This window comes from Vicia villosa, linkage group LG1, assembly GCF_029867415.1.
Source record: "Vicia villosa cultivar HV-30 ecotype Madison, WI linkage group LG1, Vvil1.0, whole genome shotgun sequence".
In the NCBI taxonomy this organism is placed as follows: domain Eukaryota; kingdom Viridiplantae; phylum Streptophyta; class Magnoliopsida; order Fabales; family Fabaceae; genus Vicia; species Vicia villosa.
Window position 1 is genome coordinate 234896841 of NC_081180.1, and position 23387 is coordinate 234920227.

General features: G+C 40.9%; 2 protein-coding genes across 2 annotated transcripts; both read right to left on the reverse strand.

Annotated features, from left to right (window-relative positions):
- Positions 1 to 4362: 4362 nt before the first annotated feature.
- On the reverse strand, positions 4363 to 5588 carry LOC131596739 (uncharacterized). The gene is made up of 2 exons (XM_058869483.1): positions 5388 to 5588; positions 4363 to 5274 (listed from the first exon to the last, which is right to left on the reverse strand). The coding sequence occupies exons 1-2, from the start codon at positions 5586 to 5588 to the stop codon at positions 4363 to 4365; spliced, it is 1113 nt and encodes a 370-aa protein (XP_058725466.1).
- A 790-nt stretch (positions 5589 to 6378) lies between these two features.
- On the reverse strand, positions 6379 to 6765 carry LOC131596744 (uncharacterized mitochondrial protein AtMg00810-like). Its single transcript, XM_058869490.1, has one exon. The coding sequence runs from the start codon at positions 6763 to 6765 to the stop codon at positions 6379 to 6381; it is 387 nt and encodes a 128-aa protein (XP_058725473.1).
- Between the last annotated feature and the right edge of the window lie 16622 nt (positions 6766 to 23387).

A 23387-nucleotide genomic window follows, 5' to 3' on the forward strand; every position in this document is an offset into this window, starting at 1 on the left:
AGCAAAAGCAGGATTACCGGACATAAGCCGAAGGCAAACTACGAAGGATAGGGTATCGTGTAATCACCTATTTCTGAAGTCGAAGGATTATTGGGGCCCTCGATAACAAAAAGCAACGGCAGTATTAATATCATTTCTATTTGTCATTTTCTTTCTTCGCATTTCTGTACATTCGCCAATTCAAGGCAATATCAATAAATTTCCTTTTTTGCATACTACACTTCATTTCTAATTTCAATACCATTTGCAAAGGATAATTTATTTTTATAAACTTTTAACATGGATTTAACATGAGAAACTTACAAACTTTCAACACAAAAGCAATAGAATAAGACTATGAAAACTCCGGAAGGCTACAAACGCCCCGCGATGCGATCACTTAAATCTAGCAGAATATCATTACAAAGGATGGTATCAATGGATTAATCAGACTGAGCCAGAAGTCACAAACAATTCAAAAAGAAAAAGGCAATGGGTGATAAGGAGATGAGTGATAGGTGTCAGGATTATCATATATACATTAGTGCATATATTCATCAATATACATACAACATATACATGTGTAAGCATTCACACATACGCATTATACAAACAACAGGGGCATGCGCATGACGCATAAACATGATGCATACGCATTTACAAAAAAGAAGAGAACAAAATTCTACACAGGTAAATTCTGCAACAACACTTGCAGATAACCCTGTTGGTGCAGGTGAACTTGCTAGAACTATAGCAAGCAATCCTATTGGGGTCCAAACTGCGAAAACTTACCAGAACTATGGTAAGTAGGGATCCACAAACTGCGAAAACTTACCAGAACTATGGTAAGTAGGGATCCACAAACTGCGAAAACTTACTAGAACTATAGTAAGTGAGGGGTTCACAAACTGCGAAAACTTACCAGAACTATGGTAAGTAGGGGTTCACAAACTGCGAGTAGCTCACCAGCACTATGGTAAGTGAGAAGTTCACAAACTGCGAGTAGCTTACCAGCACTATGGTAAGTGAGAAGTTCACAAACTGCGAGTAGCTTACCAGCACTATGGTAAGTGAGAAGTTCACAAACTGCGAGTAGCTCACCAGCACTATGGTAAGTGAGAAGTTCACAAACTGCGAGTAGCTTACCAGCACTATGGTAAGTGAGAAGTTCACAAACTGCGAGTAGCTTACCAGCACTATGGTAAGTGAGAGGTTCACAAAATGCGAGTAGCTTACCAGCACTATGGTAAGTGAGGGGTCCACAAACTACGGAGGCTTGCTGGCCATAGCAAGCCGATTACACAACCAACAGAGGTCCTCGCTATGTAAGACTCAGGCTTTAGCAGGACATTTCGCTTCATCCATACTCAAGCTCAAGGCAAATTTAGGGGCCTTCCAGTATTTAATAACTCTTCGATCGGAACGACGCGAGGTCTACACACCCTCTTGTCACCCAATCCAAGGTAATTAAATAGGGGCAGCTGTCATACCCCAAAATTTACCTCCCACACTTCTCTCATAACAAAGGCAAGTCCAAATCTCAAAGACATGGCTCATTCAAATGATCCAGATAATTCACAGTCAACTGATTCAAACTGAAAGGTCAATCATAATCAAGGCATGATTCAAACCATAATCATTGGGCAAACATCAAGTATGGGGTGCATAACCATCATTTGATCAAGAATTGATCATGATTCCATTAATAGAAACTCAGAGATGAACAAATACAAAAAGGTTCAAATTAGGGTTTCTTAGGAGAAAGTCAACCCAACTTTGACTGGGCATAACTTTCACATGGAACATCAGAAATTCCCCACTCAAAGCCTATTTTGAAGGAAATTGGATTCTCTACAACTTTGTGTCTCACAAGCCAGGGCTAGAAATGCTTCATTTAAGAGATACAAGGCAAAAGATTACAGGTCATTTTCAGGCATCCTTCAAAAGCAGTTTTTTCCCAAAGAGAGTATGATCAAGATAAAAGCTTCAAATGAAAAATATGTTCCAAAGTGGCTTGTAAAGGACCTCTTGAGGTTTCTAAAGAGTATTAGAACTCCCTCATAGCTCAAAAATTGAAGGAGATATGCTTGATCAAAGTTGGTGAATTTGTGAGGGTCAAAAATGAAAAAAAGAGGTTCAGATGGAGAAAATTCGCATATGGGCTCATGGTTTCTTGTTACACTCTTGGTCCATGAGACTTTAGCATACCTAAATGTATTTCCCACGAAATTTTAACATTATATTTAATTTAATATGTTTTTTATTTCATTTTAATGATTTAATTAACATGGAAATCAAATATTTTGTAAGAAAATAGATCTTTAAGTATTTCCAATTACAATTAATGTCTCAAATATGTCTAATTTCGTGCATACATGGATTGGAAAGATTTGATACAATATTGGCCAAAATAAGAAGCTTGCCATTCAAGAAAGAAATCAAATATTCAAATATGGCAAGAGTGGATTCAAAGACTTTGGGCACTATTTGTTAACCTAATTTTGTTCTCCTATAAGTACCAAACACAAGCCATAGGGTTAGGGGACGAAATTCGGAGAGAGGAGGCACTTGCAAGAACCAAGAAAATCACCCAAAAACTTGAATTCGGTTTTGGCAAATTAGGAGCTTTCAACAAGAACTAAAGGTTGCAAAAGCTTCCTTGGATCATTTGGAACGTGTCTGGATCGTCATACTTCGTCAACACCCCCAGAATTTCTCCAAACAAGCCCAGGTAAGTCGCTCTGAATTTTGATTCGATTAGCGTAATATAGGCATTCCCATGGTGTTTTGATCGTGTATTCTGTTTGTTCTTAATGCCCTGATTGTTTCTGGATTGTTTATATGAAGTTTGTGTGTTCCAATCGTACTTTGCCATTGATGACCGTTTAAGCTTTTAGGGTTTTAGATTGGGGTTTTTCAATAGAAGTAAAATTAGAAGGAAATAGGAGCATGGTTAAGTTCGCGTGGTTGGGACGAGTAGAATGATAGGGTCGCGCCATATTTATTTGCCCATACGAGCTATTCGCTATTTTTGTAGTTTGCAGTTGCTACGGAAAATTCCTAGCAAATTGGTGGTTAAAAGTGCAGGTTCTTTTGTCTTCTTGGGGAAGACGAATGCGTGTCCCATTCTGGTTGGACAATTTCAAATCGCGCGCGCGTTTTAGTGGGTGTTGTTATGTTTTGCATATGTTGAACGGCGCGCATCCCTCTAACAGAATTGTGTGTTGGTTGAGATGGTGAGTGCGCGCGTATTTGTCCCAAGGGTCCAGGGTTCGATCCCTGGCCCTTTCAACTATTTTTATCTAAATATGTATTCTTGATCCCATGCTCTGCGTGCCACCAGCCTTACCATGGTCCTATAGATCTGAGCCTTAGAATCACTAGCCACATGGATCCGGCGCACCTGGTACTTGATGCCTATAACATGAGCCCTCATGAATATCACATTGAATCATAATCTCAATAAAACCTATTTTCTTTTAATTATTTTGTTTTCTTTTAATTAAAATACTAATTTTAATATATATTAATTATATTTTTTTTAATAAAATAAATACATGATAATTATATTAAAATTTCTAATTTGTTATTCGCGCCGATTAAATCGATTAATCGCTGTGGTTAACAATAATTTTAATTAAAATACCATTTTAATTAAAATAAAATCCAACTAAATTCGATTAAATGGCTGCAATCATCTTATTGATTGTGGTGATTAATCTTGCCTTATTATTTAATTTAATTTGTTATTATTTGTAGTCGTGTTAATCGATTATGAGAGGTAACAATATAAAAAAATAAAATTAATAAATAAGTAAAATACAAATAAGTTGTTATTAGTGATAATCGAATTAATCGATTTGAATTGGTAACAATGCAAATCCTTAATCTTTTAACTATGGTGATCAAACCTATTGATCATCGCGGTTAATTGTGCCAAATCAGGGTTGTACGCCCCAAACCCTAATAATTCTAAAATCCATTCAAAACTACGAAACGAATAAAACTGCGATAGGCTAGCCAAAAAGCCTCTAAAAAAAACACATCTAAACAAATTCAACTCTAAGGGGCGTACAACCCTCCCCGAACTACGTAGACTCTGATCCTCCCTAAGGAGGTACGTAGGCACTTGGCAACAAGGCGAGTCCCCCTCTTCAAAATCTCAATCATGTCATTATAATTTTGTTTGCCACATTTCTTTACAAACCCTGCCATGCAACCCTAATCTTTGAACATTAGCCTTTAGGAAAGGGCTGAGGGTGCCTAACACCTTCCCTTAGCCTGATTATAATAACTTACCCTCAATCTCTTATCTGCGTAGGGTTTCCTATTCGCCCTTCAGAATAGGTGGCGACTCGAAAGCTGAAATTTTTAGGCAGGTTGCTACACTGATAGATTCACAATGAACTCATTCACCAGCATTTCATAGCACTTAGAGAAATGGGTAACAGTCTTCTTTAGCCCAGCTTCATGTATCAGGTCCATGATTTCCTTACTCTCAAGAGCATTCTGAGCCAACTCCCTTTCCAAGGCCAACATGTTCTGGTAGACATATTTCCACTTGTTGACACTAGAAGAATAATGAAAGGAGATATTATCAATAGGTACCTCAGGCACACTAGCAGCAAGCTTGCTAGTTGTTGGCTTCTTCCTTAGAGGAATGTCTTGGACATCAACATCAACATCTGGGTTAGAGTCAGTAATGACTTTAGACTTCCTTTTCTTGGGGACAACCTTGCTCCAAGATTTGGTGGGACCAACAGAAGCAATTTTAGATACAACTTTACTCTTAATGGGGCATGTAGAAGTAATTTTTGGAATTGCTTTCCTCTTGATAGGGCCAGTAGAGGTGCTTTTAAGAACAACCTTCCTCTTAGGAGGACTTTGATCAATAGCCTTCTTCCCTTTCCTTGTCATGAGATGTTTTTCTATGCTAGCGTTCACATTAGCAACCAGATTACTATTAAACATATCATCAAGATCAACAACTTTTGTACCTACAACAGCTTCAGGTTCAGCCTCAGTATTGTCATTAACATTCTGAGTAACATCAGTATTATCATCATCTTGTTGAGCTTCATCATCATGCTCTTCCTCCTCAGCCATTTGTACATCACCATCAAGAGTGTGTACGTTATCATCAGCCATATGGGCATCACCACTAGACATGTGGACATCATCATCATCATCATTAGTAGACTTCCCTATGATATCTTCCCTAGGTCCAACATTGGGTTCAGGGTTCTGAGGGCGTTCAGAAATCACAGATTGCAGAGGGACTGATATCCCAGGAACCTGATGTTTTTATCCAAGATCCTAGTAATAATTTTAACAATGGCATTGTGGACATACTCTGATCCTTCCTTAGTCAAGTCTTCATGAGGAGTAGAAGATGAAGGGTTAGAGACCTTACCATGAATAGTTTCTTTTGGTCTTCTTGCATGGGGGGTGCGAGTCTTCTTCATAGCAAGATTTTCTTCAGTCACCATCCTCAATGGAGCAACATCAAGAACTTGATTAGGGTAGGCAGGTTCTGTTCTTGGAACAGATTCAAGAGCAGCGATGGGGGACATCTTCTTGGGAGAGGAAGATTCTGAAGATTGAGACATTTTTGAGAGCTTTGAGAGAAATGCAGATTTTGTTCGTTGAGAGTGAGGAAGATGAAACAATTTAGTAGGTTCTTGATAGTGATAGTGTGTGAAGAGGTGAGTTTGATATGATTACAAGAGAGGAGGGAACTTAAGGTCTTTCCTAATCAGCAGCCACTTCAAGTATGAGTCATTTAAATTGTCCAAATAATTATTCCCTTATAACTTTAATTGTTATAATTCCTCATAGAGACATATTCCTAACTTGCCCCTCAAGTTTTCAAATTTAGTAGCATCAAGAGCCTTTGTGAGAATGTCAAATAGTTGCAATTCAGTGGACACATGTTATAAGCAAATCACTTTATCTTCTACAAGTTCCCTTATAAGGTGATGTCTAATATCAATATGCTTGGTTCTACTATGCTGGATAGGATTCTTGGATATGTTGATGGCACTAAGATTGTCACAGTATAATGTCATGACATTTTGTATGACATTGTATTCAGTTAACATTTGCTTCACCCAAACCAGTTGGGAACAGCTGCTACCAGCTGCTATGTACAGCTTCAGTAGTAGATAATGAGACGCAATTTTGCTTCTTGCTGAACCATGATATGAGATTGTTCCCTAAGAAGAAACATCCTCCAGATGTGCTTTTTCTGTCATCAGCACTTCCAACCCAATCAACATCAAAATACCCAGATAAGATAGGTTCACACCCATGAGAATATAGCATACCATAATCACAAGTCCCATTCACATATTTGAGAATCCTTTTGACTTGATTTATGTGACTCACTTTGGGTTCTGCTTAATATCTAGCACACACTCCAACTGCAAAAGCAATATCAGGTCTGCTAGCTGTTAGATACAGCAGGCTCCCTATCATACTCCTATACAGACTTTGGTCAACACTAGTACCACATTCATCTTTAGATAACTTTAGATGAGTAGGTGCAGGTGTTCTTTTGTGACTAGCATTATCCATTACAAACTTTTTGACAATATTCTTGGCATATTTGCTTTGAGAGAGGAAAATGGAGTCTTCCATTTGTTTAACTTGCAGCCCAAGAAAATATGTCAATTCTCCAACAAGACTCATCTCAAACTCAGATTGCATTTGATTGACAAATTTTTTAACCATCCTATCTAACATCCCACCAAAAACTATATCATCCACATATATCTGAGCTATCATGATTTTTCCACCTTCATCCTTCACAAAGAGGGTTTTGTCTATCCCTCCTTTCCTGTAGCCATTTATAGTCAGAAACTCAGTCAATCTTTCAGACCAAGCTCTAGGAGTTTGTTTTAATTCATAGAGGGCCTTTCTTAACTTGTATACATGGTTTGGAAGGTTAGAATCAGCAAACCCTTTAGGTTTATCCACATATACTTCCTCATTCAAGTATCCATTCAAGAAGGCACTTTTTACATCCATATGGAATAATTTGAACTTCAAGATGCAGGCTACTCTTAACAGCAATATTATTGACTCTAGTATTGCAACAGGTGCAAAAGTTTCATCAAAATCAACCCCTTCAACTTGAGTATAACCTTGAGCCACCAGCCTTACTTTATTTCTAGTTATAACTCCCTTTTCATCAGACTTGTTCTTGTATATCTACTTGGTACCAATAATGTTTGTTCCTTCAGGTCTTGGGACCAATTCCCATACTTTATTTCTTTTGAACTGTTCCAATTCATCTTGCATGGCATTGATCTAAAACTCATCAGTCAGAGCTTCCTTCACAATTTTTGGTTCTATTTTGGATACAAAGCATGAGTTTGATATAATCTCTCTAGATCTAGTAATTATACCACTGCTGGGATCTCCTATGATAAGCTCTTTGGGATGATCTTTTTGAATTCTAATAGAAGTTCCTTTGTTGGGTGCTTCTGACTCAGATTATGGAGGAGTATCATTGAGATCTTCAATTTTGACTGATCCTTCAGCTTGAGTTTCAAAGAATGTTCCAACATCCTCTGTGACATTGGAGTCTTCATGCTGGTCATCAATAATAACATTGATGGATTCCATCAAGACTTGTGTTCTGGAGTTGAATACTCTATATGCTCTACTGTTTGTAGAGTATCCCAGGAATATACCTTCATCACTTTTGGGATCCATTTTCCTTCTTTGTTCACAATCTGTAAAAATGTAGCACTTGCTTCCAAATACATGAAAGTACTTTACAGTAGGTTTCCTTCCTTTCCATATTTCATACAGAGTGGAAGAAATTTCCTTTCTCAATGTGACTCTGTTATGAACATAGCAAGTTGTATTCATTGCTTCAGCCCAAAAGTATATAGGTAGCTTATTTGCATGGATCATAGCTCTACCAGATTCTTGAATAGTCCTGTTTTTCCTTTCCACTACTCCATTTTGCTGAGGAGTGATAGGTGAAGAAAATTCATGACGGATTCCTTCAGAAGAGCATAATTCAGCAAATTTGGAATTTTCAAACACCTTCCCATGATCACTCCTGATTCTGACCACACCACTTTCCTTCTCTCTTTGAAGTCTTGTACATAGGTCTTTGAACACATCAAACACATTTGATTTTTCTCTTATGAAGCTTATCCAGGTGTATCTAGAGTAGTCATCAACCACCACATAAGCATACTTCTTTCCACCAAGACTCTCTACCTGCATTGGTCCCATAACATCCATGTGCAACAGTTCTAGAATTTTGGAAGTGGTAAGATGTCTAATCTTTGGGTGTGACATCTTGGTTTGCTTGCCAACCTGACATTCACCACATATTTTTCCTTCATCAATTTTCAGCTTTGGGATTCCTCTCACAGCCTCCTTGGATATGATCTTCTTCATCCCTCTTAGATGTAGATGTCCAAGTTTTTGATGCCACAGTTTAACCTCTTTTTCTTCTTTTTCCATAGAGCATATAGAGGAATAATTATGGGTTTTAGGCTCCCACAAGTAGAAGTTGTCTTTATATCTGAATCCCTTCATGACTTCCTCATCCAGTTGTGACACACATTCATCTTTAGTAAATGTGACATTGAAGCCTTGATCACATAGTTGACTGATGCTGATAAGATTTGCAGTCAGTCCTTTTACCAGCAGAACATTGTCCAGTTTTGGAACTCCAGGACATTCTAGTTTTCCAACTCCTTTGATCTCTCCTTTAACTTCATCACCAAAGGTCACATAGCTAGTGGAATGAGGTTTGATATCTACTAATAGGTTCTTTATTCCAATCATGTGCTTTGAGCAACCACTATCAAAGTACCAGTCTTCTTTGGCTGACACCCTTAGAGAAGTGTGGGCTATTAAGGCAGTAGCTTTAGCATCCCATTGTTGTTGCTTGATAGGAACATTCTGTTTAGGTTTGACCTGAAGTGTCTGACTAGGATAACCATACAGTCTGAAACAAAATGGTTTTATGTGTCCAAATCTTCCACAATAGTGACATCTCCATCTTTGAAGTTTCCTCTTTGTCTAGTTTATCCCCCTGTTTTCATGATGTTGTGACATTGGTCTTGACACCGGGTTTGACATGTGAGCTTCAGGCTTTGACCTCTTGAACCCTAAGATGGATTCTGATTTTCCCACAAATCCTATTTCAGACATGTCTCCAGCTTTCTGTCCCACTTCTAGAATTTCTTCTAATGTGTCAGTTCCAATATTCAACATCCTGAGAGATTTGGTCATCTGGTCAAGTTTGGAGTTCAGCAGGTTGACTTCACTATTGAGTGAGTATATGGTTGCAATATGCTCTTTCTTCTCAGCTTTCAACTCCTTTATGAGTTTCTTTTGCTTTTCCCCTTGTTGGCACACTTCTGCACTCCTGACACATAACTTTTTATATGATGCTGCCAGTTTATCAAAGGTTAGCTCATCTTCACTTGAATCATCATCAGATACATATACACTAGTTAGTGCAGTGACATGTTTTGCAGATTCTTCTTCAGACTCACTCTCAGAGTCTCCATCAGACTAGGTGACATATAGCCCTTTCTTTTACTTCTTGAGGTAAGTGGGACATTCAGCTTTAATGTGTACAAAGCCTTCACATCCATGACATTAAATCCCTTTGCCTTGGTTGTACTTTTCTTCAGATTTGGATCTTCTGCTAGAATCATAAGTCCTGTTGTTGTTAGAGGGAATGTTCTTGAAATTTGGTCTGGACATATGATCTATTCTTTTTATAAATTTGTTGAATTGTCTTCCAAGCATAGTTATGGCTTTTGATATACTTTCCTCACTTCCACCATTGCTTTCTTCTAATTCCTCTTCAGTGTTTGAGACAAAAGATATGCTCTTGTTCTTCTTTTCAACATTGTCACACATACCCATCTCAAATGTTTGGAGGGAACCAATGAGTTCATCTACCTTCGTGTTTCTGATATCCTGAGCCTCTTCTATAGCATTAACCTTCATAGCAAATCTCTTCGGCAATGATCTGAGGATCTTTCTCACCAGCTTTTCTTCAGACATTTTCTCTCCTAAAGCTCCAAGGTATTGGCAATCTCAAGAATATTCATGTTGAAATCATGGATGGTCTCATCCTCTTTCATCCTTAGGTTCTCAAACTTAGTAGTTAACATCTGAAGTCTAGACATCTTCACCTTAGAAGTACCTTCATGAGTTGTTTTGAGAGTATCCCAAACCTCTTTGGCCAGTTCACAATGATGCACAAGTCTGAATATATTCTTATTTATTCCATTGAACAATACATTTAAAGCCTTAGAGTTGCCCAGAGCCAACTCTTCCTCCTCCTTGCTCCATTCTTCTTCAGGTATTAACACATTTGTTCAATCTTTCCCTTTCTTCACAGGATGTTCCCATCCTTTGTTCACAGCTCTCCAAGCCTTGCTATCCACAGATTTCAAGAAGGCTGTTGCACCCCAAAATTTGACCTCTTTATTTGAGCTGTAAGTTATTAATGACGTTTATTTCGTCATTCAAAAATTGAAGAAAAATAATAAAGAGTTTTCATGGGTTTAAGAAGAAAGGCGTAAAAAATGGTTTAAATAGTGGAAATACGAGAAAATTCGCAAGTCATATTTGGAATGCTGAATGTAGGGTTTCGGACCTCGGAAAATTCGTATCTCCTAATCCGCTCATCGGATTCACTCGAAAGTTTAACTGGTGCTCCGTACCATCATTACCAAGATTTCATATTTTCGGACCGAAGGCCAATTATGCACGGAAAATTCCCAGAATTTTAAGGATCGTCGCGTTGTTTCGGTAAAAAGTGTGTTTTCGAGTATGTCGCGCCTAGTTTGAAAATTCATAACTTCTCCGATTTTTATCATATGAAGTCCATTCCGGCGGCATTCTCTCGAAAATTTCGTTAGCTTCGATTCTTCGTCACACATGCTTGTTCAGATTCTGAGCCGAAGATGGAGTTTTATCGAGTTCTTTGAGCGGTACTCACAAAGTTTCGCACGGTCGCACCAGATGAATCGACGTTTCTCGTCATTCAAACGTGCATAATTTCTTCATCACTTATCGGATTTAGATGATTCTCGCGGCGACGAGTCAAGAATTTGGTCATCTTCGCAGTGGCATTGGTTTCGTTCCGGGATTCAGAGCCGAACCGAGTTTCCTTAAAAAACGAGCCAAAATAAGACGCATCGAGGGCAATTTGGACATTTTGTGTTAACAATATATAAACATTTTGCTCTTCACAAATCAGAAAAGGACTCTCATAATTTCAATTTCACCCAAAAGATCAAAAACACTTTCTCTGAATTCTCTCCCAATTTTCTTGAATCAAAATCACAAAAAATCTTCATCAATCTTCATCAATTCAAGATCAAATCTCAAGAACAAATGAAGATCAAAGCAAGAATCAAGAGTCTTTTTCCTTGTTGATCATCATTTTCGGATCTCTCTCTCTCTCCCTAGTGCCTTGCGCCACACTCTCCCTCTCTCATACCTTGGATTTCGTTCGTGTTCGCGTCGTGTTCACGTTCGTGTTCATCCGATCTCATTCTCTTTGGTCGATCCGGTAAATTCATTACAAACCTTGATAGATCAGTGATTTTGTTGCTTAATTCGACATTGATCATGATGATTTTTGATTGTGGATGATAGATCTATGATAATTGATGATGATAATTGTTTGTCGATTGATTGATTTGTGTTGATCTTGTTTATTTGATTGAATTCGAGATTTACCGGTGGATTGTTGTTGATGATACATACATGTTGCTTATGATGCAAGAAATCGCATGCTAAGTGTTCGATCATTTGAGTGTTTGAAGCATTTGTGCTTAATTTTGAGTTTTTTTGCTTGATAAGTGTTTGTTGAAATGCTTATTTGAAATCTTTGAGTGAGAATTCATGGAGCCTTGTGGTTTTTGAACCTTAATTGTTGTTACTTGTTGATAATGATCAAATCCGGATTTGGTTGAAATCTCTCTTTATCAGTTGCACCATACTTGTTCATGTCTTGTAGCATGTCGCATGTCGACTCGTTGCTTTTGTTTACATTTTCCAAAGCATGAAATGTTTGTTAACAAGGTGTTTAAATTGTGCACTCATTGATATGTGAAGTCATGGTTAATCGTGAATGCTTGATCTTGCTTTCGATACTCATACTTGCTAATTCATGCTCTTGGTGCGACACCGATGCGTCGATTGTTTGTGTATCATTTGATGTTAATTTTCAGGCATGAATTGAATCTCATTCGTTGCACAAAGTGAAGGATTTTGGTCCTTAAATGCTTTGTTTTATCATTGCTCGCATGACGGTCGTTTGTGGTGGTTTGTATTTCGATTGCTCGGACGAGAATTTGGTTTTTTTGCTATTTTTGCCTGTTTAGGTCGACCTATGGCCCTAGTAGGTCGACCTATTGCCTTTGTGTGACCCTCGGGTATGCGCATGCTGACCCAGTAGGTCGACGCAAGCCCTGTTCAGGTCGACGCATGCATTCTGCAGGTCGACGCATTGTTTCTTGTAGGTCGACGCATGCTTTCTGCAGGTCGACGCATAGCCTTCTTGCCTATCTCGGGTATGCGCACGCCGACCCAGTAGGTCGACGCATTCCCTGTTCAGGTCGACGCATGCTGTCTGCAGGTCGACGCATAGCTGTGTTTTTTGCTTGTAAACTTCAATCTTTCACATCTTTTGGCTCGTAACTCCGATTTGCACGTTCTTTATATCATTGGAAAGCTTATGAAATGTGCTATCTCATGAGATGATTGATATCGATTGATTTTAGTTTATTCATGTGTCTTTTCCCTTTGACATTTGTTTTCCATTTCGTGTTTGTGTTAATCGTTCATTTTCTCTTAGCTTATAATGCAATAACGCAATTCCGATTGCGATGTTTGTTATCTTTAACTTGTGTGCTAGTGTGCAAGGCTTTTGGATAGTCAACGATCGATGCTTACTCTATGAGTGTTCCACTTTACTTGCGGGACACGATTTCATTCATTCTCTTTGTGTTCTCATCCTGGAGACACATCCCGATTGCTTTATATCTGCTTGCTTGGTTTGCTTGTTCCTCTTGCAGGTGTATTGTGATTATGCTCGACGCGCATGTCGACCTTTGTGTGCTTTCATGGCTAATCGGTGTTCTGACTATTTGCTTTTGCTTTGCTAGCTCGCTCGCGGGGTTCTTAGTTTCTTCGCTTTGCTTCGCTTTAGTTTACGGATCATCATCCGTTTGGTATTGATTCCGTTTCATTTTATTTCTCTCGCACTTTATCGCTTTCTCGCATCATCCTATAACATGAGAAGTAGGACCTAGACATGCATCTGGCCAAGTCCTCGAAAGAGGCTCTGTTTTTGTTGGTGTGTTTACATTTGTGCTTTGCGGCAGGGAGTCACGGTGTAATAAGTCCTATATGGCACTCCGTTAAGTCCTCATGGAAGGCACGCGGAAAGGATTAGCAATCAACCCCCGCCCAGTCTCATCGAGTCCGTTCGGTATGCGCACGCTACGCGTTGCTCGCTTCCGAACCTACACAAGATCTTGTTATCGAGTATGTCAGGAAAAGGGTTCATGCAGTCGGACCCCCGTCTTTCTTATAGCTTGCGTCGCTCGACGTTGATGCTCGGTGTACGCGCGCACTGTTTTCCTTTACGATCCGTGACGGCTTGGTTGCTGAGAGGGGTCCGCCCTCTTGTCTATGGCCCGATCATTTTCGCGAGGCCTAATGCTTGGTTGACTTGGGTTGAGTTGCTCCCCTTGGCTATGGCGGGACCGCTTTTCTACCATTCGGTCAGTACCGTTGGTTTTGTTTGCTTTACGAGCGAAGCTCGTTTGTGGGACATTATTGTTTGCTTCCCATATCCCTCGTAGGTTGCTAGTTTAGTTTAGACTTGTACCCTTTGTATGATAACATTAGGTAGCAAGCTTTCCCCCTTAGCTTAGGTTTTCCTCATGCATTCTTTAAAACATAAACCTCACTCTTTGATTTTCTTTTCTTAAGAGCTTGTTATTTCCGCTCCATTCCCATGCATAAGTCTCCAAAGGTCAAGCAGCGGAGTGCGAATGTAACTCGTTCACCTAAAAAACACAAAACAAACAAAAACTAGTTAGCCGAGCTACGGTAGCTCTGATTCTGCAAAACAAATACGTAGGCAGCGGGGTAGGGCCCGTGCGAGCATAATCCTTTCTTTTCCCTACATTCTGCATTCATTTTACTCCAGATTAGCGTAGATTTGTTACACACCCATAGATTTAGACACTAGCGTGGATACCATCGAGTACGATGGGTGCGAGGGGTGCTAATACCTTCCCCTCGCGTAACCGACTCCCTTACCCTTTTTCTCTGGTCGTGAGACCGTTGTTTTGTTCTGTGGTTTGCTGGCATTCCCTTCCTTTTCAGGATAAATATGTTAGTGGCGACTCTGTTAATTTTCGCGGTAGCGACAGCTGGCGACTCTGCTGGGGACGTCTCGACCTATTGCGGGTCCGGACTTAGCGAGTCGATCCTAGCGCTTGTGTGTTTATCTTTGGGTGCTTTACTGCTTTGCATATTTACCTGTTTGCATTGCATTCTATGTGTGCTTTTACATTTCTGCATCATATTCTGGACTGTCTGGATTTCTGTCTGTGGGTGGGTGTTTCAAGAGGTAAAAGGCCCAATACCCAGGCTATGAGTGATACCATAGGAACTAGGAATAGAGTGGCCGTGACGGGCATAAGGCGTATGCCTGATTGATCTGATCACGTATCCACGGGCAGAGCTTGGTGGATTGAGGCAATATCGTGTGATAACGCCTACATTCGATCCTCTGCTGGCTTTTTGACCTACCTTGGCCTAGATTTACCCATGAGTGGGGCGGGAAACAATCATTGCTTAACAATAACATTTATGGTGACTTTGGTTCTCGTTCGTGGGTTACCGCTATCCTCGTTCGTGGGTTACCCCTGTTCTCGTTCGAGTGTACTTTTGGTTCCTGTTCGTGGGGTACTATGGTTCTTGTTCGAGTGGTGATCTGTGTTCTATTCCAGTGTGTTGTTGACTATGGGTGTTGGTTCCGTGGTTTGACATTCTATGTTCCGTATGGGACACCATTTGGGGCCGAACCTTTGGCTTTGTATTATGTGTGTTACCGGCAGTCCAGAATGCCCGGTGGGCGGTAACAAGTCCCACCACTTTGCATCATTGCATATTTACTTTCCAAAAATGATGTACAAAAAATAACTAGCATACCAGCATACGTGTTCCTTCCATTTCCAAGGAATCATATCTTTAAGCCTCGTGTCGAGCTTTTCCATCTCTTATTTTCTAAAAAATCAAAACACGAGGATTCCTTGGAAATCAAATGAACATGGCATTGCGCGCATATCATGCATCTCATACATTCCATGCATAACAGGTGTTCAAGCTCGAGGATCTCTTATTCAGACTTGGTACTCTCTTCAGGCTCACACACTTGACTTGCCATTGTTGTGTGTTCAAAGATCAGTCCTGAAACAACTTTGTGGGGTGATCAAGAGAAAATCTCAGTTGAGGTTCTTTTTTTGAAGACTTGTATTATGCTCATTTGCTTCCATGCTTGCTTTATTTGCAACTAATTAAGCTCTGTATTGTGTGGATGTTTACAAATTCTACGTTTGATGACAATGACACTGGGTGCAAGTTCTATTCTAGGGCACCTGGTCGTGATGTTAGTATCTACAAGTCTTTGAAGTTGCTTGGGGCTCCCGCACGAGGGATAAGCAAGACATTGTCTATCTTGAGCATTGCACCATTTGCATTGCTTGAATCCCTAAAGCACTTACAAATTCCATGTGACTTCACCAGAACTCTCCGATTCAATAGTGATGTATCTTCCAAGGATGTAGAAGAATTATTGAGAATCATCAGGAAGTCTGATTACAAAGTTGTTGAGCAGTTGGGTCAGACCCAGTCAAAGATTTCTATCTTGCAATTGCTGATGTGTTCGGAAGGTCATAGAGATGCTCTCTTGAGAATCCTGAACGGTGCTTACGTCCCGCATGAAATATCTGTGAACCAGCTAGAGGCGGTAGCCAATAATATCTCCGCTGGGAACGGTTTGGGATTTACGGATCGTGATCTTCCTCCAGAAGGGAGAAACCATAACAAGGCTTTGTATATTTCGATTGAGTGTAAGGGGACGACTTTGTCCCGTGTTTTGGTTGATACTGGGTCTTCTTTGAATGTACTTCCCAAGTCGGCCCTCATGCGAATTGATTATGCGGGTGTTGAATTGAGGCCTAGTGAGTTGGTTGTGCACGCCTTTGACGGTTCAAGGAGGTCTGTGTTCGGAGAAGTAGATCTACCAATCCAAGTGGGTCCTCAGATCTTTACTACAACCTTTTATGTGATGGACATTCAACCTGCTTACTGTTGTTTGTTGGGACGGCCGTGGATTCACAAGGCTGGTGCTGTGACATCCACTCTTCATCAGAAGTTAAAGTATCCGGTTGACGGTAAAGTAGTGATGGTTTGTGGTGAAGAAGATTATATCGTAAGTCACTTGTCCTATTTCCGATATGTAGAGATCGAGGGTGAGATACATGAGACGCCATTTCAAGCGTTTGAAGTTGTGAATGCTGTGAGAACTCCTCCTTATGAGATAACGAAGCCAGAAACGATTATGTCCTCTTTGAAAGATGCTCAGGTTGTCGTTGAGACTGGAAGAGTGGAAGGCTGGGGGCAAGTAATTGATGTACGTCCCAAATTTGACAAGAATGGTCTGGGTTTCAATCCAGAAAAGCAGAATGCATCGCCCAAGTCTAATATCCTTAGCCCGGTCAAGTTTGTGAGTGGGGGTGTCATTCAAGATGGTCAGGTTAATGCCATTGTCAATGGTGAAGAGGTGGATAGTGACTGTGATTTTGATAGCTGGATTCGTCCAAGTATTCCTAGAGAGGTGCCTAGCAACTGGACAATCGAAGATGTCATCCAAGTTACACAAGCTCAGGAGTAAATTCCTTGTTTTTACTTTTTTTATCATGACATAATTCCTACGCTCTGCCCAAGGCGTAGTGAATCATTTGTAGGGCCATGCAGTTCGCATTTTCAAAGTTAATCATGAAATAAAAGGACGTTTTTGCATTCAAATGTTTTGCTCTTTGTCTTTCTTTTTAACTTTTTCCTTTAAATGGCAATGTTTTTTGCACACACTTGCACATAGCTTAATAATCAAAACTAAAATAAAAACATCAATCATGCAGATGTTCCACTACCACGGATTCCATTGGTAACAATTCCGCTATTGCTTATTATGATTTTGACAATCCAATCTACCAAGCCGAGGAGGAAGCTTATGAAGATTGTGATCTCCCCGACGAGTTGGCCAGATTGTTGAAACAGGAAGAAAAGAAAGCAATTCAGCCGCATCAGGAGGCAATTGAGATGGTAAATGTTGGTACTAAAGAGCAGGTCCGAGAAGTCAAGATAGGGGCTGCGCTTGAGAATAGTGTGAAGCAGAGGCTTATTGCTATGTTGAAAGAGTATGCGGACATATTTGCTTGGTCTTATGAGGATATGCCAGGTCTTGATACAGATATTGTGGTGCACCGTCTACCTCTCAAGGAAGATAGTCCTCCTGTCAAGCAGAAGCTTCGAAGGACTCGCCCAGATATGTCTGAGAAGATTAAGAAAGAGGTTGAGAAACAATTTGATGCTGGCTTTCTGCAAGTTGTGAACTACCCGCCGTGGGTTGCGAATATTGTTCATGTACCTAAGAAGGACGGAAAGGTCAGGATGTGTGTGGACTACAGAGATCTGAATAGGGCGAGTCCGAAAGATGATTTTCCTCTTCCTCACATTGATGTGTTGGTGGATAATACTGCTCCTTTCAAAGTGTTTTCCTTCATGGATGGCTTCTCTGGTTATAATCAGATCAAAATGGCACCAGAAGACATGGAGAAAACAACGTTTATCACACCGTGGGGAACTTTCTGCTATAAAGTCATGCCTTTTGGGTTGAAAAACGCAGGGGCAACGTATCAGCGTGCCATGGTGACTCTTTTTCATGACATGATTCACAAAGAGATTGAGGTATATGTCGATGACATGATTGCAAAATCTCACACTGAAGAAGAGCACTTGGTTCACTTGCAGAAATTGTTCGAAAGGCTTCGGGAATTCAGATTGAGGTTGAATCCAAACAAATGCACTTTCGGAGTGCGATCCGGAAAGCTGTTGGGCTTTGTTGTTAGTGGGAAAGGTATTGAGGTCGATCCTGCAAAAATAAAAGCGATACAAGAGATGCCTGAGCCGTGAACAGAAAAAGAGGTTCGTGGTTTCTTAGGGAGGTTGAACTACATTGCTAGATTCATCTCTCATCTTACAGCCACTTGTGAACCAATATTCAAATTGCTAAGAAAAGATCAGACGGCCAGGTGGAATAATGATTGTCAAAATGCATTCGAAAAAGTGAAAGAGTATCTGCAGGAACCCCCGATACTAATGCCTCCAGTTCCAGGAAGGCCTTTGATTATGTACCTCATAGTTCTTGAAAATTCAATGGGATGTGTGCTAAGTCAACATGACGAGTCTGGCCGAAAAGAGCATGCAATATACTACCTTAGCAAAAAGTTTACCGACTGTGAATCCCGATACTCACTGCTCGAGAAAACTTGTTGTGCTTTGGTGTGGGCTGCTTGCCGGATGAGGCAGTATATGTTGGTTCACACCACCTTATTGATTTCCAAGATGGATCCTATCAAATACGTCTTTGAGAACCCGCTCTTTCCGGAAGAGTAGCTAGGTGGCAAATGATTTTGATTGAATATGATATCCAATATACTACTCAGAAAGCCATCAAAGGTAGTGTGTTGGCAGATTATCTTGCGCATCAGCCGGTCGAAGACTATGAATCGATGAAGTTTGAATTTCCCGATGAGGATGTTTTGTACATTAGAGATTGTAACATTCCCGGACCAGAGGAAGGACCCGAACCGGGATCGCGATGGACGCTCGTGTTCGATGGTGCCTCTAATGCACTCGGGAATGGTGTTGGAGCTGTGATTACTTCTCCTTCAGGTTTTCATATTCCGTTTACAGCCAGAATCTGTTTTGATTGCACTAATAATATGGCTGAGTATGAAGCTTGCATCTATGGTATCGAAGCTGCGATTGATTTGCGAATCAAGTACTTGAAAGTTTATGCGGATTCCAATCTTGTCATTAGCCAGACCAATGGAGGTTGGGAAACTCGTCATCAGAATCTGATTCCATACAGGGAGCATGTGATGAGACTCATTCCATACTTTGATGAGATCACATTCGAGCATATTTCTAGAGAAGAGAACAATCTTGCCGATGCTCTCGCTACTTTGGCTTCCATGTTCAAAGTGAAGTGGGCCAATGAAGCGCCTAACATCACCATTAACAGGTTGGATGAACCAGCATTTTGCTTTGAGGCTGATGTTGACCTGGATGGAAATCCTTGGTATCATGATATCAAAAAGTTCCTCGAAACTCAAGAGTATCCTCCCGAAGCGTCGGTGACTGATAAGAAGTTTCTGAGAAGGTTCGCAGCTAAGTTTTACCTCAACGGTGGGGTCTTGTACAAGAGGCATCATGACGGTGTGTTGCTCCGATGTGTTGTGAAAGAAGAAGCTTCGAAAATCATCGAAGAAATGCACGAAGGCGAGTTTGATACCCATTCTAGTGAGCATACAATGGCTAAGAAAATCTTGAGGGCTGGTTACTATTGGTCCACTATGGAAACCGATTGTCATAACCATGTCAGAATTTGTCACAAGTGCCAGATCTATGCTGATAAAGTGCACGTGCCGCCTGTGCCTTTGAATGTCTTGACTTCCCCGTGGCCTTTTGCAATGTGGGGAATTGACATGATTGGAGAGATTAAGCCTACTGCTTCCAATGGACATCGCTTCATTTTGGTTGCCATCGATTACTTCACCAAGTGGGTTGAAGCCGCATCTTATGCGAATGTAACCAAGCAAGTGATTACCCGTTTTATCAAGCACAACATAATCTGTCGTTATGGGATTCCTGAGAAGATCATTACTGATAATGGATCGAATCTCAATAACAAGATGATGAAGGAGCTTTGTGAGTCCTTCAAGATCAAGCATCACAATTCTTCTCCGTATCATCCAAAGATGAATGGCGCTGTTGAAGCAGCCAACAAGAACATTAAAAAGATTGTACAGAAGATGGTAGTGACCTACCGAGATTGGCACGAGATGCTACCTTTTGCTTTGCATGGTTATCGCACCTCGGTGCATACATCGACTGGGGCAACTCCTTTCTCACTTCTTTACGGCATGGAAGCGGTACTGCCAGTTGAAGTTGAGATTCCTTCCCTGAGGATTATGAAAGACGTCGAGCTTGACGAGTCAGAATGGGTACAGAATCGGATGGATCAGTTGAACCTCATTGATGAGAAACGCTTAACGGCTATTGGACATGGTCAGGTGTACCAAAGGAAGATGAGAAAAGCTTTCGACAAGCGGGTGCGACCCCAAAGCTACAAACCAAGTGATCTGGTACTCAAAAGAATTATCCTCCCTCAGGGTGATCCTCGAGGCAAGTGGACTCCGACGTATGAAGGCCCCTTTGTTGTGCAGAAAGTATTCTCTGGCGGTGCCATGATGCTTGCAACGATGGATGGCGAGAACTTTCCGCACCCTGTGAACGCAAATGTAGTCAAAAAATACTTCGCATAGACCTGATAAAAAAAAAAGAAAAAAAAAGAAGAAAAAAAGAAAAAAGAAGAAAAAAAGAAAAAAAATGAATCAGGCAAAAGAATGAAAAAGAAACAAATATACCCGCTAAGTTGAAAACCCAAAAGGGCGACTTAGGCAAAAAAGGGACAAAAGCGAATGACTACATCTCGCATGCTACCTTGGCAATCACTCTTCATACATGCTTAGGGCTCCCGACAGAGGGATAAGCAAGACTCCATGTTCTTGAGTTTGCACCTGGCATCTCAAATCCCTAAAGCACTTATAAATTCCAATCACTTTGTTTAGGGCTCCCGACCGAGGGATAAGCAAGACTCCGTGTTCTTGAGTTTGCACCTGGCAACTCAAATCCCTAAAGGCACTCTCAAACCCCGTCGGGTCCACAAGTTTGGTGATATTATCAGATCGGGCAGTGATCAATCCTAATGAGTACGGTCTTCCAAAGCAAGGAGATGAGAACGTCAAGGTTATAAAAGTGATAGCGGGATCGAAACCAATGGATATCCGTTTCACATTGCCATTTCTCTTGTACTCAATAAATGTGTGGTTACCTCTTACTAGGAACTACTTCTGAATGTGTTCGCTCTTTTACGAGCATTCTGTTCGCAATTAATAAAAATCTCTTTACCTCAAAAGCTGTTTTCTTTTACTGTTTTGTTTGCATAAAGCGTCCTGAATTTGTGTTAAACTTTGCATATGAAAACTGCATTGCTTTTACGATACATGATTAGAAATTATGAAACCTTTGAAAATATACTTCGTAGTCTTGTGTAACTAGGATGGCAGGTCAAGATGCCATGCTATATCCTGGGGCATTTTCATTTGTTTGTCTCGCAGGTACGTCCTTGCAAGCGCTTCGCATCAGCATATTGACAGACCTAGCTATGAGAGATTCTCATTCCCCAGCTGAGTATATCTGGATGAGACTTTCTTTGTTCCAAGATTCTCATATCCTCATCAAAGCACATCTTGGTGCATTCTCTATGCTCCAGAAGCCTTATTCCCCGGCAAGATGTTTTCTCCCCAGTCGAGGCATGGTTGGATGGTATCTAATTCCCCGGCAAGCTCTTAATGTGGTTCCTTGCCCGAGACTCCTCGTTCTCCCCAGTAGAGCATTTCTCTCCCCAACAGATTGACCTGTTTTCTCCAGGAGAGTCATCTTATTCCCCGGTGGAGTTGCCTTAACAAAAGGTTCTTACGCTAAGTTCCTTATCCCCAGCGGATTTCTCATATCCCTAGCCGATCGTTGTGCGGTAGTAGTCATCTTCCTCACTTAGTTTCTTTCCTCCGCAAAAATTCACATGCATCCTCAGCAGAATCTATGTCCGTCAAGGATTTCCCCAGTAGAATGCGTCCTGTACAAGCAAGTTGGTCACTCCCCATCAGAGTTGTCTTCACGACTTGCCCTTATCTTCACATCCTCAGGGTGTCGAGAATTTGCTTCTCCATTGAAGTTATCCGGGTATCCCCAAGCAGGATTTATTCCCCAAACAGAGCTCGCATCCAGATTTGATCATCTCCAGCAGATTTCTGATCCATCTTTGCCAGCTCGCAGTTTGTGACTTCTAGTCACTCATTTGTCCTCCCCGCAGAGTTCTATATTCTCTCCAGGACTGCTTCAGCAATTCAGTGCTCCTCTGTTGCCTCACTAAGCAACGTTCGAATCATGCATCATTCGCATTGCATTCTCTAAGCGTGTAGCGCCTTCCTTCTCGGGAGCGTTATTCCATACACATTCATACACGCATCATGCATTAAACATATCATATCTGTCTCTTTCTGCAGGAAAGTTATCCAGATTCAAATGCTCCCCAGAGAGCAATATTCGCCTAGTCATTACAGGCGCTTATCCTGATGTTTTGAATAAGAAGAGGATTGTTCTACTTATTTTCTGGCATCACGTTCAGATCAGTTCAAAGATATTCCTATTCCCGATGCCCCCAGATCGGTGGAAGATATTTGTTCCTATCCTGATATCCAGCTCAGTTGAAGGAACCGCCTCCGGATCTCTATAGATCTTCCGAAGGAGCAAACCCCCTGATACATCAGATCAGTTGGAAATATCTACTCCCTGACGATTTAGTTCGTTCAGAAGAAGAAATTCATTTGCCCAGTCCTGATGCCTAACCATCAGTTGAGGACGTTTTCTTTACCCGGCGTACACAGTTCGGAAGAAACATCTGTTCCTATCCTAATATTCATATTCAGATTAGTTGAAGGAACCGCCTCCGGATCCCCGTGGTCTTACGAAGGAGCAAGCCACTGATATCATCAGATCAGATGGAGATGTTTGCCTGATCGACTTTGTCTTTCAGATGAAGATTGTCCTACTTATTTTCTGGCATCATGTCCAGATCAGTTTAAAGGCATTCTTTCCCCGGCGTACACAGTTCGGAAGAGATATTGTTCCTATCCTGATTCCCAGTTCAGTTGAAGGAGCCGCCTCCGGATCCCCGTGGTCTTACGAAGGAGCTAGCCGCTAATTCCCAGATTAGTAGGAATATCTACCTGATGATTTAATTGCATCAGAAGAGATGTTTTCCCAGATTCCCAGATCAGAGATACCTATTACCCGTTGATGTCCGATTCAACCGATGTATCTCCCTCGATTCCCAGATCGACTTAAGACATCTATCCCGATGCAAGTTCGGAGACATCTTCTACGTCTGATACTCAGATCAGTCGAGATGTTCCTTC

Excerpts from the sequence above, each read along its gene's own strand:
- LOC131596739 (XM_058869483.1), bottom strand. The coding sequence starts at position 5,588 with ATGTCTCAATCTTCAGAATCTTCCTCTCCCAAGAAGATGTCCCCCATC. Across the intron at positions 5,275-5,387 it reads AAGAAACTATTCATGGTAAG|GTTCCTGGGATATCAGTCCC; the intron begins GTCTCTAACCCT and ends TAAAAACATCAG.
- LOC131596744 (XM_058869490.1), bottom strand. The coding sequence starts at position 6,765 with ATGATAGCTCAGATATATGTGGATGATATAGTTTTTGGTGGGATGTTA.